At 42.5% G+C, this 18,132-nt stretch overlaps 1 protein-coding gene across 1 annotated transcript in view; it reads left to right on the forward strand.

Moving 5' to 3' along the window:
- Positions 1-9,842: 9,842 nt before the first annotated feature.
- Positions 9,843-18,132, forward strand: part of T265_12481 (hypothetical protein) — a gene marked incomplete at both ends in the record, with an annotated part of 15,283 nt that continues 6,993 nt past the window's right edge. The window contains 2 exons of the mRNA XM_009164005.1: positions 9,843-10,322; positions 15,919-16,531. Coding sequence (XP_009162269.1) covers positions 9,843-10,322; positions 15,919-16,531 — 1,093 coding nt within the window. The remainder of the gene's footprint in view (positions 10,323-15,918; positions 16,532-18,132) is intronic.

Raw genomic sequence — 18,132 nt, forward strand, 5'->3', positions numbered from 1 at the left:
TCAGTAAGAATAGTGACACATTAAGTAGGACAAGTTCTACTCACAGAAGGTAGTTTTTGATTAGATAATTCTATCACGTCTGTAAACTAGCGTTCGTAGTGTCCTGAAGACTAACGACACAGTTTGATTTCGGAAAAAATGGGCAAACTGCTGATGGCTGTGACTCACAGCAGAGCAGGGGGCTAAAAATGGAGTTCCAGATTGTTGGGGTTCAGAAACATAAATGTGGATGAATCTAAGTTTTGGCGGAGCACAGCTCACTTTGCCATGGTTTGCCCCAAAGCACCTCATGTGTCCCTCTCGTTAGTTATTTTGGGATATCAGCACCTTTACGACGATTTGCGTGAGACTAACAAAGTATGATGTTCCGTTCTGAGTTCGATGCATATATAAACATACCCAAATTTCATCAACTAAAGCACGTAGTCCTTCTAGAACTAGGTCACACGAGTTTCTAGTGTGATGCGTTGACTTTCACAAAGTGATTGTGCCGAATACGATGAAAATAAGAAATAAAACATGAGGCGCTGCGAATGGAAAGATGTTTTTGCATCTAATTCGCTTGTTGTGACGGTATCCATAATCACCCGGAACTGGACGTTGTGGAGTAACTTCGGACCATTTGTACCTAGCAAACCAGATTTAAATCAGCTCTGACTCTGATCTTTTCTTGAAACCACAAGAGTGAGTTGATCTGTCCTTCTCTCTCTCCGTTGATTTCTAGGCCCCGATGGTAATGTTCATTTCCGGTTGGGGCATCATATTCCACAGTATAGTTGTTTGTTCATAGCCTCAAACATCTGGTTTGTTCGTTTTGTGAGTTATGTTTGCCCCTGTGTGCGAACTAAACGACTTGGAGCGGAACACTACTCACATAGTTACTGCTCGACAGCCCACGACCAGTTTCACCATTCTTCGTGTGCATCAGGTAGGCACGTCCCCAATTTTTTCTGTAAAGCTTATGTTCTAATTGAACCCAAACTGCACTAAATTGGTTAACTATACTCATTTGCACCTCAGTTTGGATTGGACGGGAGATTCAACAGTCTTTTTTATGATATTCTTCAACTAACGTTGTTGCACAAAGACCGTCTCATCTTTCACTTTTTGCGCTGTTCGAAGACTGCGCCTACCCGATGAAACACAGGAGGCTCGAAACCGGTCGTGAGTTATCGAACATTTACCAGCGAACTTGTGAATAGTGTTCCGTCAAGAAAGTAGTAGAGCCTCGAATAGCAACGAAACTGAAACATGCATTCCATTTAGTTGAAGAATTTATCCAATTCAGCGGGATTTATTGGTGTTTGAAAGTGGGTATATATTGATTATGTCAAAGTAGACCAAATATCCTCGCAAGCCGGATTAACTCATCCACGGCTGCAAGCTTGAAAGATCATAATATTAACAAAACCTCGACAGTTGACTTAATGACAAAGCGGATGAGTAAGTTCCAAAGTTTTTGGATTAAAATCGAGTTTGAATAAAACGCACTGGATCTTGACTGCATCGTTCTTAGTCCACTTATCTCCACCCTTTCCACATACGAAAGAACACAAACGAACGAAAAGGGGAAAGAATAGATAATCTGAAGGTTAAACGTCAAGCCAGTTCAGATACCAACCGATAGGTCCAAGCCGTCCGATAAATACCATGTAAACTTTCATAAAGGAAACTACTTATGAGGTTGCTGAAAACTCGTCAGCATGTTAACACTTCTGATCCTGATTTAATCACCACATCCCAATTCAACTGAACATCACGAATCTCTTCAGCTAAAAGTTCTACAGAAATGCTCCCAAATTGGGCGATATCCGTTCACCGATATTTGACAACGACGCACTATGAATATCTGACCGATAAAAATTACAAAAGCATTTTGACTACTTGTATAACACCTTGATGGCATTGGCCCGACCAAACTATCTTAGGCAAAAGAGTGGTTAGCTGCTAATAGCAAAGATTCTAGGTCGAACGCCCGTTAGTCTTTGTGAAAAAAATTAATTGTATCACTTACCTGAAGCTGTAGAAATGAAGGTTGTATTTATCACTACGAATATTTCGAGTATAGCCAGAATCTCATTTATTTATCCCAGAATTGAATCTCAGACAAAATTTTGGAGAAGATTTTGATATGGCAGTTAAGGGAGCTAATCCGGGCTAAGGTAAACTTAGTTTCAAATGTCGCATAGAGCCGAACGATTTAAAGGGTCAGTTTCTATACAAGCGGAGACTGCCTCCTGTTGACCAGGTGACACTTAGGATAGTAGCCTCAGTTTTAAGAAAGGCCTGGTCACTTCCCGGTGCCGCAATAGTGATTGATACTTCTTGGACGTTTACTTGCGCAGTGTATACATGAGAGTTCTATGTTCATGTAGCTTCGGAGGGCTAAAATTCAGAATTCAGTCTAAACTTCCTCTCGCTGTTTTTTTCTCGAGTCTCGTGTTATAACCTGGCCAGTTTGGTGACCTGTTCACTTGGCCTGATGAAGCTTTTTGTGTCAAAAGCAAAACGCTGCCCAAATAAAAACTACCGATTGTTTATCAAGCTCTTCTGAAACGAAGATTTTTCAATCGGTTCCAAACCTTCTCTAATTGATATCCATCCTTCCTTTTTGAAGAAGAGGTTCCGGGACAAACTCAGCTAGCCACAAAAGTGTCTGCTCTTGAGGTGTGGATTGGTCTAAATGTTACTAAGTGGAATTGTGAACTTAGTTGTCTAATTTTTCACTGAAATATCTTACAAGCACAACACCTCTTCTACCCAACTTTTTCTTGATTTTTCGCCCAAGCCAAAAAAGTATACTGAAGGTTATCGATTCTGCGTGACGATTTTGAGAGAGAAGGGTACGCAAATCGACAGTTTTGAATATGCGGTCATTCGTCTCTCTCCCTGTCGTTTACAAGAAACTAATAAGTGCCCATCCTTTAGTTACAAAGCAGAGATTTTGCTGAGAATTTGGTTCTACTACCCGTATTGTTTACAGAAAGAATTCCGAATAAAACGCTGCGTTTTTGGCTGACTTCTGTGCCACCTTGATGTGTCAGTATGATATCACGAAGCAAAGGCATCATCAAACATCAGTCGGTTTCTTCCAGCTGCTAAGTTCGCTCTTATCTACCGGCCAGTTACTATGGAGCAACTGGATTTGCTGGTAGTGAAGTGCGGAAAATATGCATGGTGCTAAATGGATGCGTTTGATAAATAATTTTCAAAATGAACCTGGGATTTCTTGTAGAATTTTCCGTGCACTTACTAACTTATCCTAACAAGCTAGGATAAGCTAAAATAAGGTTCGCTTCTAAGTCCTACTCGCTAGCTATGTGAACCGTTTGGCAGGCGCATATTACGGAAAGTGGCAGCCTGAATTTAAGAAACCAAAAAATTGTTTGCCCGATCCTTCTACGTCCAGCTGATGAGTCCTAATTGAGGCAAGGTGTTTCTTCTGACTGGGCTTTTGAAATCCGACCAAATCAATATAAAGAGCTCTGGATTTTAGCTACCATCGTTTATGCAAGTTGCTTATGTGGTGTCCAGTTTTAGGTGCTTTCAATGGGAAATCTAGTTGGCTTTTTACTTCTATGAGTTGTCTGATTTTGAGAATGACACTGATCAAACTGGTCATTTAATTCTAACAAATGTGGTTTATTGAAAATGCCTGCTCCTACGTGCTGGTTGTTCACCAAGCTTGTAATACTTTTAATGTGCTGTACTTCCCGTGCTCACTAAGGTCGGAATTAGATGCGGTGTGTGTTCATATATGCAGAATCGATAAAAAATAGCACGTGTCACCGTTTTAATGTCACCTTGCTTCATCTGGTAATCCTAGCAATCCCCATCTATATTGTTACTTCAAACAAGCCGCTCAGCAGCAGTGTTGTGTAATGTAGGTAGTTCGGGTGCGCTCAGTGCACTGACGATGTCACCTCGATTGGTGCTGAAACGTTTGCAATCCAACTGCCAAGCTCCGCGAACAGACCAACAACCAAGCCGCTCAGTCTGTTATTTGCAGTGCTTGACACTCACTTGTTCAGAGAATGGGCAGTGTCATTCCTAGGTATGAAGTCGTGCTGATTCCGCTCAGTCTGTTATTTGCAGTGCTTGACACTCACTTGTTCATTCCTAGGTATGAAGTCGTGCTGATTCGGTGCTGTTTTTGGCTTAATTCTTTGGGTATTTTGTTGACTTCACATCGAGGACAGACAACAGATTCACAGATTCACAAGACGCATCGGGATCACAACTGAGTTAATTTCAGCTCAACTGACATTTTGTCAACATGAACAGGCACTTCGAATTCCGACTCCTGTTGGTGGTAGGTTTTAATTTATCATGAAAGTTTTGTTGGCGGCGCCACTTCGCTTTCAATTTTAAGTACCACATGCTTGGAAATCGCTATTTTACTTGTACTTATCTGCAAATGGTTACATTACAACAGCTCGATGGTATGTTTGCTGGTCTTGTCATTGTGAAGACTCTGGGACGTGAGCATTGTCACCGTCACCGTTTTGGTTAACTGATCATCTGTCGTGCAACGAAAAACAAACTGTGATTTTATGGATGCGCTTTTATCGGCAGGATAGAACCACTCCAAGCAAGATTCTCAGATTAGTTCGAAATCCAACGGGGATTTATTGAAATGACGCTAGATATGTTTTCATCATTTGTTGAAAATACATCTTGCAAACAGGTATTTATGTGTTCCGAGCCCCAATAATGAGCAGAATTTTAGCCGTTCTGTAATTTATGTCTAACCGAGGACTACTTATCAATTTGTCCACATTAAATTTCCCCTGTTGGAGCCATGGAATCAATGCAAGCGCGTCAACAGTTTGACCATCTCCGCTTTTCACAATTCGAATTGTTCACATAAAAGAGACTTACAGGCTGGGTTGTCGCAACCTCCTACAACACATGACTAGATTCTGATTGGTTCATTTTCGCCGTTGATACTCCTGCCTTTTCGCATCCTCTTCCCTTGCTTTATTCGTTCAGGCAAATTAACCCGAAGTTAGTGTGGCTACCAACACAAGCACATGCCACACGTAAGTCCTGCTGTGATCAGGGCACAAAAACAGGAGTGTGGGGGTGGTCCTTGTGCTTCGATCCGCATCTGCCAGTCCTTCATTCCAGGCTCTGTTGGATCAAAGGATTTATTGGCCTTGGGGCAGAGCGACAAAAAAGATGTGCAACAGGATAGGTGGGAGAAGAAAAACTCCGAATAGCAGGAGGGGGTAGACTCCTTCCACACTCTCCTCAGGCTTTATGTTGACCAGATGCAATGGATCAGCCTATCAACCGATGGTAGATCGTTCCTTGTCCTTCCCACACGAGTGATCGGGGAGGCAGGGTGGAGTGTGCCCTAACTGGAATCATTGATTCTACTGATGCCACAGATGGACAGTCTGCTTTCTGCCTTTGGCCATTAACGTGCAACATTCAGTCTATTGTCCGCTCTTTCTGGAGCAGTGCCAGGAATCGTGCCTCGGGGTACCCGGCTGAGACTCACGTTTTGCTCGGAGCCATTTCCATTGATTTGGGAAGAAATTAATTATCGAATTTAATGTCATCCGACGTACAGGTGAGTCTGTATTGGTAGTGGCTTTTCTGGCCGGTATTCGTTATAATGATTGACCTCAGTATATTGTAGCGAAAGTCACTCAGAACGTTTCAACTTGGCCCGCCTTACACTAATCGTGTGAGTGATAGGTTATCAATGGTTGTGGTACGGATTCCATCGGATATAGTGAAGATAAGATGGTCCTAGGGAAATTAACGGATTGACAGGGCTGTTGTGTATCGATTTGAGGTAATCTATGTTGATAACTGTCTTCACATTGTTTTCTACTCAGTACACGTGATCACTGTACATTCACGTGTCGTTTCAAAACCTGTGGCACATCTAGCCAGTACAGTATGAGTCACTTCCTCTACTGGTGAAGTCGACACAACAAGCTTCTGCCCACAGTAAATGCACTAATTCCACATGCAAAAAATTAAACGAATCAAGGATGCAATTTGACTGTTCACAGCATTGAGAGGAGCCACTTTTCACTACCCGAACAAGGTAGTAGTGCTAGTCGCCGTAGTATGATACGCAAAATAATACGTAGCTAACGTAGAAGTATTGTTTATGGACCAAATTTCGTCACATTTTCCAGGTATTACAGCCTTATTCGGCTTGTGTGACTTGAGAAATCCTACGTAACTGATTTAACAACGAGAAGATGCGCTTAATGGGGGTCACCACTTACAGTTGAGTCTTTATCAGGCTAGAAAACTACGAGGCTGTGGGCAAAAGTCTTGTTTTTTCAGGATATGTACCTGATAAACGCTTGCATCATTGTCGTGTTTGATTACTGGTATAATTCGCATTTGGCGCAGTTCACTTTAAGAGACTTCATTGCGAGGATAGTGGTTGAAACAAGACCAGAAATACTGTGGCGAAATACTCCATACACTCCGCTTCGAAGTGACGAAATCACTTCGATTGGTGACGAAACGTAAGCAGTCCAGTTACCATCAAACAAGGTGGTATTTCGTCCTTATATGGGACTACGACGGTTCCCCCATTTTAAATGCCTTATGATGAGTCTTTTCACCATGAAAGATACACTTTTGGTGCTTCAGACAAGTTCTACAAGAAGCATCTTCCTTCCTATCGGTAACTTGATCACTTATCTGTAGTGGATAACTCACTCCTCGTAGATGTGCTTTCACAACCATCAGAAGCGAGCATATTTTTGACTTTCGTATCTCAGTAGTGGATGACATTTCATTGATTCGTTGGGAAATGAGTTCGGTAAATTCAGCAAACAGACGTCACTAATAGGAGCATCCACACTACACAAAAAATCCTCATGAATAAAAATTCAAAAGGTTGAGTAATGAGTAACGAGGCTCAAGTACCAAACCCCCTTTCCTGAGATTAGCTTATGTTGACCAAAGGGGGTTACCTCTTTGTAACGTTTGATTTCGCAGGAGCTTGTTTGCTAGGTAGAAGAATCTACAGGGCTTCAACAATCAGCGCACACTGCGGACAGTAACAGCACAAGAGAATATCCTTAGCCGTCAACAAAGATATCATATAATTCTGACAACTGTATCACATTTAGCTGAATAACTGAGCAATATCATTGTGGTGGGACGTCTACCTTCTGAACTATGATAACGACATAATGTAGCCCTTCAGCATACCAATGATTACGGTTCCAATCTCACTTTTGTGTATTATCTGTAACACCCTTCCGGGAAGTCGAGAGGCAGAGGTCAGGACCTTCCGGTCAGTAAATTCGCGCTATAGCCACTTGAGCCATCTCTCTCCTACTTCCATGTATTAGATAGGTCTCATTTTTAATTAGTATGGGTGTCATTCTGACCTTGATAACACTGATGCCATACAATGCTTGCCAACTCCTATGAGCCATCTCTCTCCTACTTCCATGTATTAGATAGGTCTCATTTTTAATTAGTATGGGTGTCATTCTGACCTTGATAACACTGATGCCATACAATGCTTGCCAACTCCTACCGATGCAAGTACACTCCTCGGGCAAGTTAATTGCTACACCTCGCTGTAACAGCTATACTTGTTTTGTGTGCACTAATTAACAAGATATCACCAGAAATACCGAATGGTTCTGGTCGAATTAGTGCCAAAAATTCTTTGATTCGGTCAAATCGATGTTAACCTCGAATCTTCTACCTATATACTTTGATCCAAGATGGCCAGTTATCGTTACACTAAATGGATTTAACCACAGTTCACATGTGTATTTTAATGGGGGCGAAAAAGCCAAAATGCGCGTTGTCCCTCCGTTACGGGCAGCTAAAAGAAACTGTGGAGAAGTTGAAAAGTAGGACAAGCTTCGCAAGACAGTTTGTGGACACATTTTTTCTCTCTCAGCTGACCATCGGCTTTTTTTTAGCAGTATATAGTCCCAAAATGGGGAATCCAGACTAACTGCTAGATGATTACAATACTGAGCAATCAACGTGCTTGGCTACAATTTCAGTGTCTAGTTATGGATAGGCTAGTGCTCTTTCAGGACTAATCAAGTTATCCGAAGAAGAATCTGTGGTCGCCTCCTTCGCTTTCAGAAACGACATGAACCCTCAGGTAGAGATGCCTTTGCACCTCTCAGTCGCTCACTCCGTAATACCAAGGGAGTTATTGTCGTAGACTCCCTGTAACCAGGAGCCCTCGTACATGTGCGAACAAGTTCACAGGCGATTAACAACTGCTTCAGTATCAATATTCTCTGTCATTAGTAGATTGGTGTCTACGCAAACGCACCAGTCTTACGAATTCACCTACTCCTAGTTATGTTTGCTCAGTACATGTTGAATAGCACGTCACTGCCTGTTCACACTGGGCTGTTGCTGCTGTTATTTAACTTGAAGCGTCTGTTGTGCCTTCGCCCAGTCTAGAGCACTCACGGTCAAGACTACATCTTCACTTTGGGACTCCAGCTGATGCTTATTGTTGCTGATGCGTTTCCTACCTGGTCTTATGATTTGTCAGTTGCCAATCTAGTGGCGTCACAATATCAATCACCCCATCGTCTGTTTGGTCGGTTTAGTTGTTCAGACCCATTAGTAACGGATAACGAAGCACGGTTAATCTCGAGAAATACACTCATTTGCAAACCAATTTGGTTTTCACGAGAGAGAGAAAGAGAGAGAGAGAGAGAGAGTACATAAGGTTGACAGAAACTCGGGGGCTGCGCCTACGTGATGAGCCCCAAGAAGGGCGAAACCAGTCGTGGGCTGTCGAGTGTGAGTGAGTTTCCTCCAGGGTTAATCTCTTTTATCTTTCAATAGACCGGACTAGTCATAAAACAGTTCTTGGGTGGTCGAAAGAAGAGGCGGGATAATGCATACAGTACTGTCAGGTTTGATTTTCCGATACCAATCCAGATGAGTAGTTACGTAGCGTGGTCTAAAAAGTGTCATCTAACCATGAACATCAGGTAGACCTGGTTCGTTGTCGTTCACCATTAGACTGGAATAACGACCCTATTCCGCAACAGTCCTTAGACTACTCAACTTATCGGTTAATTTCCCATGCACCTACTGGCCATTTTAGAAGCTTTCGCGTGAAAGGAACTATGATCTACCAAAGGATACGCCAGCTGTCCTGCTCTTTTTGGGTACCGATCAGAGAACTGAATCCCTCTCTCACCCATGTAGGTGTTTTTAGGTCCTCTGAAAATCTCCGAAGCAGTCTGTAGGCACGCGACGTTTAAACTAAGTTTATATTCCACAAACCCAAATTTTCTTACGCGGTAAACTCGTTAACTATTTTGTTGTAGATAGGCTGTTAGCGCAATTTTTGTAAACTTATCGGATTTCTGGTTAGGAGCTATCCGAGTAAGTGCATTACATTGTCGAGTTTGATTCGGATGAATCGATGTAGGACCGGTTACAAATGCGTACATACATCCTCGACAGAAGTGAACAAATTGTGAAACAGATGATTGTTCACTCATGGCAGTAGCTGATCCTTGAGTGCTGTCCAGCACATAGGAGTAGTATATACTGCTATTACATGACAAACGAATTACTCCTATTCGTTATACAACCCCTTACAAGGTAAACGTTTTGTAGCGGATTCCGTCCAGAAAGCCAGTACCAATCTAGGGAAGCAGGCTACATTGAGCTTTTTGATTTTATGGAATGATGTAAAATCTGTGAGTTCTACACAACTTATACCACCCCTTAGGTGAGAACTTCTACCTTCCGAAAAATAATTCTTATCCACCGTATTTTCTCAAATGCGTATTTTGGAGTAACCCGACTCAACGGTACAAAGTTCATTAGGATTTCTGCTTGCTTTTTTCCAGGAACGAACGAGGTTATTGACAAACGAGGTTCAGACACAGCCTCTAATTGAATCGGACGCGACCACGGTTGAAACAGGTTTAGACTTTCAACCGCCCTACTTCCCTCCACCATATTACCCGCCCATGCCAACATTCAACAACCCAGGCTTTGCGGCTTTGCATCCCGCCTCTGGAGTTGCCTCCTTGGGACCTTTCTTTGGTGGAAGCATGGGGTACGCGGGCGCAATGGGCCATCCACAGTTGTATCCACAGTCTTCTGTGCTGAGTTCGTTATCACACCAACGAAGTTATCCTGCTCCCCCAACTGGTTATAATTTCACACCGAGTAGCAGCTACTACCAGCATCAGCCAGTAACTGAGCCGTATTCAAACACCTCAGCAACCTCAACGGAAATCTCTGCTAACGGGAATAATGAACCGAGCTTGACCAGTGCCCTTCATATGCAACTAGGGTTTCAATTAAGCAGAACAACGGATCAGGTAAGAAAAATAGTGTGGCCTGGTATTCTGTATTTCCTTGGGAAAAAACAAAAACTTTCGCTTGCTTAGTTCTTCCGTACGTTATAAATTTATGTACATTTTGAGAGGATAAACTTTATCCAATTTTTCATGTGACAATGCATTCTGTAAGATGGTCGGTGCTGATGATTCCCAATATGGCTAAAACAGTCCCTAAGAGCTCTTAAACTTTTTAGCATACGCCGATTCACTTTGCATGATACAAGAAAATGCAAACTTGGGCAGGAAACTACTACTGAAGTGTAAGTCGATTATTTGCTTGAAAGGGAGGCGTGAAGCCGCCCAATGTGACTTGAGGTTTGTGAACATATGAGGCACGATTCAGTGTCCTTGAGATTTTATCGATTAGATGAGAGGGCACACATTTTCCGCTTTAATTGTTTTAACAAGTACCGATTCACGCAACCATAAGTATGAAGAGAGTAAATTCTGTGTGGACAACTTTGGGTGCTCGGTTTATTTAGTAAGCAGCGAAAATGACTGTCAGGTGTAAGACACACGCAACGAAACTAGAGGTTATTGGAAGAACAAACAGCCAGGTTAACTTATGGGTGAGGGCAAGTCAGGGTTAGGTGACCTCATTCAATCACGAAGGGATTTCGGTCTTTCACAAACAAATGATCAACAGCACCATGTTATGTAGTGGTTGAACGATTAAAAAAATCGCAAATTCAGATTGGTACTTGTGCGAACCTGAACGAGTGTCTAGCATGCACAGTTACATGGTAAGAAAGCGTGTTTCTATATTGTGTTCATCCAGCCTCCTTAACTGACGTTGTCTAGGGTTTTTGTGAGTTTCGCAATGCACACTGGAGAAATATTTACCTGAAGAGACCTTTTTAGACAAAACAATCAATCTGAATTCTCCCTTTCCGTATGACCTATGTGGTCAAGCTGTGGCAATGACTATTGCACATCGGTGTGGCATCGTTGACCTACGTTCAGTATCCTCGGTAAACATATACCTGAAGAACGGTCATTGGTAAGAAAGACTATGGAAAAGCTAGAATTGGAGGAAACTACTCACAAGGTTGCTGAAGACTTTTCGGCAGCCCACAACCGGTTTCGCCCTTCTTGGGGCTCATCAAGTAGGCGCAGTCCCCGAATTTCCGTCAACCTTATGTTCTACTTGAACCAAAATTGGACATATTTTGACAAATACATTCATTTGTAAATCAACTTGACTTTCACGGGAGACTCAACTGAAACATGCAGCGTCCTTTGTGCAGCACACTCAGTCCAAAAAAGTCATACACTGAAAACTCGGTTGTCTCCCGTGAAAACCAAATTGATTTGTAAATGAGTGTATTTATAGAATTAGAGGCTCTAAGTATGAAAGAATGACTTGGAAAACATATTTGTCTGGTGATGTCGCCAACGGCCTACAATTGAAATAAAGCTGAAATAGAAAAGCTTCTTATTTGACTGGTTAAGCAGCGCTTGAGATCGAGGTCCCGTCATATGTAGGATAACCTCACTCAATCTTATCACTGACTGCATTCATTTCGTCTGCAAAAGGCAGCTCCACAGGAAGACAAATAAAATCCGAATACGTCCACCTGAAATTTGGCATTATTGGTCAATTATTGGGTCAGTGGCGATAACATGCAATCGTCTGCTGTTTTATAGGACCGTTGAAACTGGATCGGCGTGATTTGTACAAGCATGGAAAAATTTAGTTCTGTTCTGGAGGTACAGTAACGAAGATTGTCAGAATTTCCCGGTTAACTTCATTAGTTCCAGCAGTTGTGATATGATCAGCATCTTGGTTGACAACCAAAAGAACGAAAGACTTTGGGATACCACCTCCAGCCAACTATTCTCTCCAAAAACCTTTCTCTTCGGCATTAAATGGATTTCTTGGCGAAGAGGCTAACAAATATTCATCTGCAAATTAAGCTGGTCTCAATGAGAGACTAAAATAAACCTCTTCTGAATCCGTCTTCCATGATGTTCATCAAATAAGAGTAGAGAAGAGCAATCTGACCGAAAGTCAGCTGATTTATCCATTGACGCCAATTTAATTTGCTAATGAGTGTTCACATGCACATTGAATCAGATTGATGAAAATTCGGAAAGTGGTTTTAACCAATGAGCTCGAAAAAGAGCTCGAAATGAGCAATGGGCTATCGAAAGATTTTATTCAAGCCGATAAATTTAGTATGTAACAGCACTCAACAATGGTAGTTGAGTGACTCACAAACGACAGACTCTAGAGGAAACCAAAATCTAAGATTTCCATTAATTTGTGTGGAAAAATTATGCGGACAAATGGTTTGGGATCAGTCAATAAGTCTGTCTACTGACTCCTTGGGATAAATGTACTGGCAGTCCAGATAACATTTGGAGCACCTATCTGAAATAAACTTGATGCTTGACTGCCAAAGCATATACGACCGAGTATATCGTGACAGAAGGTATGCTAACAGAATTGGCTCATCGATTTGAAACCGTTTGATTCTTCAGTGCGAAAGACCGGTAGATTTGGCGAGAATTCTAGTACTCTCAAACGAATAAAATGGAACCTTTTACCAAGGTCGTTGGAAACAAAAACGAAACCCCACGATGCATTGGAAGAATTCTGATCGCTATACATTTTGAGTTTAAATTTACGGACAGTATAACACCAGTATACAGTGCTTCCATTTTAGACCGCGCGACTAACCGATACCAGATCAAAGTCTTTCTTACACGGGACATTTGCTCTTTAGGGACGCAGAACTATAGACGTATGCTTTCAGGCAATTTTAACGCAGTTACTAAAGAGGTTAGACAAGATGAATTCAAACTACCCAGAAAATTGCCACAGTGGGTTTATCTGCTATAGAGGGCGAGGACAGTAAAGCACCTCAAAGTCCATCGTCTCAGTATATCCGTTTGACGATTCTGACAGTACTTACGGTGAATGCAAGCCAACGCATTTAGAAAGAAAACACCTATAATGTACGCTATAAGCTGCCTGATTGTGATTTTGGTCTTGTTCTCCCACATTTTGTACAAAAATCACACTAGCAGGGTGCAAACTACTGTAGAGATATCAGGCTGACGGTCAAATAGAAAGTCTGAGATGCAGGTTCGCGTGTTTGGAGTGGGCTCTGCTACTGAAGTCTTTTTTCGTTACCTACTATATTGTGCATGCAACCAGCATTAAGTTGGTTTGTTTCACAATTAAGGACGGATTTCATACGCCACCAAAAGCGATCTATTGGACATGTTTGAATAAATGTGAGCTGCCAGCGAACTACAAAATTTGTTGTTAACTGGTAGACCACAGTTCAGTTATGGGTGTTAGCTTGACTATAGCTGTTTATACACAATCACTCGCTCCCCGGAGAGCGCAGTTTGATGGCGCTTTAAGACCAGTGGCAACGGACGCGAACAAACGATCGAGTTTTCCGCACGATCGAGAAACACGCCATCAGTATCAACTGCAGTAAGATGTTAGTGACCAAGGTCGGTATCACGGACCCTATTGTGACAACGGCTGTCTGAGAGCATGTGTATCAACTCAAATCGGCATTTTAAAGAGCGAGAAGGGATTGTCTGATGGTTACCATCTCCTTATCTCAAGTTTTACTCAGGTATTCCCTCCCAGAAAACTCCGGTTAAAGTATTTAATTGTGATTTAGCTTGTGGCCGTTTTTCAACAATTAGCTCCAAAAACGGAGTAAGGAAAATATTCATAGCCATCCATCCCACCTAAAAATACAACCATTTTTTCACCAAGGGACTCATTGTAGTGCATGTTATTTGTGGAGGGACTTAAGAAAGTCTTGGAAAAATGCACCCTGCCATTTTTACCTTCAATAAATGCAGGCACCCTCGACTCCGATAAAACCCGTTGGCCCAGTAACTGTTCCATCCTCACGCAACATGGTGGATTCTCGTTGCGGAACTTCTCAACTTGTATCGGAGGCTCAAAAATATGCCCGGTGCACAGGATCCAACCATTCAGAAGACTATGAAATGACGGAAAAAGCATACGCGTCTAATGAAGCAACTGGAGAACCGCCATATCTACAGGTAGACTTTCTGAAGTTGTAAGGTTGTAAGCACGCCGCTGTGTCATTTTGCCTCTCCAGTCAGCTGTGCACATTGGGAATGGTCACACGGCAACGCACTATAATCCTAAATCAAGCGGCTACTGAACTCTTTGAACTATGCCAAGTAAATTCTAAAACATGCCACATATATGTATCGACGATTGTTGAGCGTTTGGCTGCTGAACTCCGCCTGAAGAGGAACCATGTGTAAGACGCAAATCTGTTGAAAGCCAGAAAACCCAGCTACTGCCAGCGTGTATCTAGACTGACACTTACTGTGTACCGTCTTCAAATAAGAGCTTTGGTGTACAGGATAGGGGGATCCATTGAGTACAAGAATGGAAACACAGGCGCACTTAATGCAAACCAGAAAAAACAAAGGCTTTTTAGTCTACATGAATAAAATCAGTATATTTTGAATGATGTTACCATCTGGTCCGCTGCTGAAGTTAAACCAGGGGCCGCGAATTATGTGGAGAGCCACCAACTGTTGGACATATTCGGCAGAGTTGTAGCCAGCCAATGAGGAACTCAAGTGCATGCGTACGACCGTGGGTGGCAGCTCAATTGGCATGCAAGAGTTCGCGGGCTTGAATCCTGTTCATGGACGTTTGTCTTTTTGTTGAATTTTTTCCACTCGGGTTCCCATTCTGAATCTCTACTTTCGTCAGCACTGTACAAACTGACGAAACAATAAACAAAGATGCGGTCAGGCGATCGAGGTACTTGCAATAACGGACACAAAAAGAAGTTATGATCAACGATACCGAAGATCAGCCGTGGCTTCAATAACTATTTACTCGCGTCGGTAGAAACACAGAAATTTGCTCCGACCAAGAGGTTTTGAAACGAAGTCATCTGAACAGAAATAACTAGTTTGGTTCATTTTATCATACGATGTCAGAGCTGGTCTGCCTGGGTAGATGCGTGAAACAAGCAACAAAATTCAGCAGCTTAGTGCCTAGTGGTCAGACCTTAGTCGCAATTCTTGTACTTTAGACTTGGTTCAATTGGTTTTCTAGTCTTTCCAACTTTGAAGGGTCGTCCAAAACGTCACTCCTTTGGAAAATGAGGAACATGATGGAGACATTCTGTTGAATCGTTCGATAATACTAACGTATCTAGCGGATATATTTCACCCATTTTTGTTTGAGTACAACATAAGGTCGATGGAAACTGGGAGGGGGCTACATACACCGAATACGGCCAAGATGGGAGGACTCTGTAGAGGATTATCGAAGAGTTATCAGAAATTGTGTGGTTAATGTATTTTGTCAAGAAAACTGAAGTCACGTCAGAGCGATAGACATCAGGACAACAAGAACGGTTTTAGTTGGAAGGCAGGCAGATGTTTTACAAAAATTTAGATAACTAGCATTTTAGCTTAAAAAGTATTTGATTTTTTCTTAGCTTACTGCCGTGTGCCCTGGGTTTGAGGCCATAAAACAAGTAACATATTTTTGTTGCAAAAAAACAGTATACTGGTGGTAACCTGATGCCCTATTGTCTCACAGAGCGGAACACCGTCTTCAAGTGATTCCTCCGGCTTGTCTTCACACAATTCATCCAACTTCTTATCACCACCCCTGGGATCGACGAATTTAGAAACTGAGGTTACCAGCACCGGCGGGTCACATGTATCGACCTCGTCAGAAGCTATATACCCCACAAACGTAGGTACCTTACTGTACCATTCGTCCTTGCATTCAAGCAATGGCAGTGGAACAAGTGCCGTCGCAGCCGCGGAAGGTGACCTGGGAGTAAGAAACATATTGTTTTCTGGTTGTTCTACAAGAACACCGCCCTATTTTGACACTGCTCTGAAGAACGCGTTTGATCTACGTGGAAGCCATTCGGAGATTGCGCGTGTTGTTGGCGGAGGAATTGACAAGATGCGCCAGGACTCAACTCCGACGTCTCTGGTTTCACACGGATTCCCTTCATCTCTTGGAGAACTTGAACAATACTCTTCATCATACAACCTCTTCCCAAACGGTCTGACGGGCTTCATTCCGGGGGCTAATAGACAATCACACATGCAATGTCAGTCAGTGATAGAGGGCGGAGCACCGTACAGTCGACAACAGGCTACCGGAAGTAATGGGAAACAGGGACTGTTTAGGAGAGGTAAGTCGTTTGTTTCTTGAAGCATCTAATAAAGTTTTGAGCTGATAGAAAAAACCGTCCAACCGATAGCGGGGGCCTTTGAGACGGGCTCGATTCTCAATAAATGCTCTATCAGATTGCTGATTGCACCCCGTCTTCGCTACCCTGTTCATATATCATTTCCCGACTATGACTTTAGAAGCCAACTTTGTATGGTTCTGGCAGAGGCTCCTTAACATACAAGTCGAAATTCTAGCCTATTTCATTTCATTGAGACTCCTCCTTATTTACTGCTGATGGTGTTGAAAAGAGTGATAGTGTGAGGTAAAAATATTCATGTATTTACAAAGTAAACTGAAAATACGGGGACACCCAGCTAAACCCTTCGGTTACTGTAATTTGCAGGTACGTTTTTACACTGCATACGTTTGGTTGAGAGTAAAATAGGATTGACCAACATTGATGGACTAGCCATGAGTTATCAGGCCTCAAAAGGATAAAACCGGTAGTGAGCTGTCCAAGAGTTTTCAGCACCCTAATTAGTAAGGTCATGTGAGAGAATATCGCTTCAACCAAATCCTTATTAGGCATTTGGACAGGAAATTCAGATCAAGAATATTACAAATGGACATTCTATTTGAGATTTAATTAAGTCCCCAGTCAACAGTATCCCAGTTTACCAGCGAATGTTTGTCTCCATACATCCCCGACCCAGTGTTCAGACAGGAAATTAGGTTGATGGAAGTTAGGAGACAAGGTATGCCCGACGAGTATAAAAAGGAAAAATATGGTGACGTGTTGTGCGGTAGTTTGTGCCAACGCTTGAAAAGTACCATATCAAGTGCTAGGGTTTGCTTCACAATATCTTATGTAAACCACAGTACCGGACTTTGGAAACAGCTGGTGCGGCCGTATGCATAGCAGTTCGGGTAATTCCCAGTCTGCCTGATCGTCTTTCATCTTATTTCAGTTGCACTATGTAATGTGGCAATCACAAAACATCCAGGGCGATTTGTTCATTGTTTTGGTGCTGTTGCTTTTCAAATTGGGTCCCGATCCTCATTCTTATAATCTGCAGGGCCACCGTCCAAAGTCGAAGAATCAAATGCACTTCCTGCAAAACAAGAAAGGAATGCCACCAATACAGCACTTCCTGCAAAACAAGACAGGAATGCCACCAATACACGTCAGAAGTTACGTGCACATTTTAGGCATATTTACAGGTGGAAGAAATATGTGTCTGCAAATTTGTTCCCCTAGGAAATGGAACCTTATGTGAAACGAATTTCGGAGCATTTTCAGTGTGATTCGAAAGAGGGTGGGTTTAATCTCTGCCTGCCCCATTTCACCATAGTCCGTTGAAGGTGCAGGGAAACAGATGGGAGTTTCTGAAAAGCACTGCATTCTTTATGCGGTCACGAAAGACGCATGTGTGCGGCAGGTGCTAGACAGCCATTTGTCAACCAAAGGGGAATTTGGGGCTAATTAGATCACAGTGATCATCACGAAGGCTTGACCCTCTTGAGAGCGGTCACGACGCATGTGTGCGGCAGGTGCTAGACAGCCATTTGTCAACCAAAGGGGAATTTGGGGCTAATTAGATCACAGTGATCATCAATCAC

The sequence above is a fragment of the Opisthorchis viverrini genome (genome assembly GCF_000715545.1).
Source record: "Opisthorchis viverrini unplaced genomic scaffold opera_v5_2, whole genome shotgun sequence".
NCBI classification, from domain to species: domain Eukaryota; kingdom Metazoa; phylum Platyhelminthes; class Trematoda; order Opisthorchiida; family Opisthorchiidae; genus Opisthorchis; species Opisthorchis viverrini.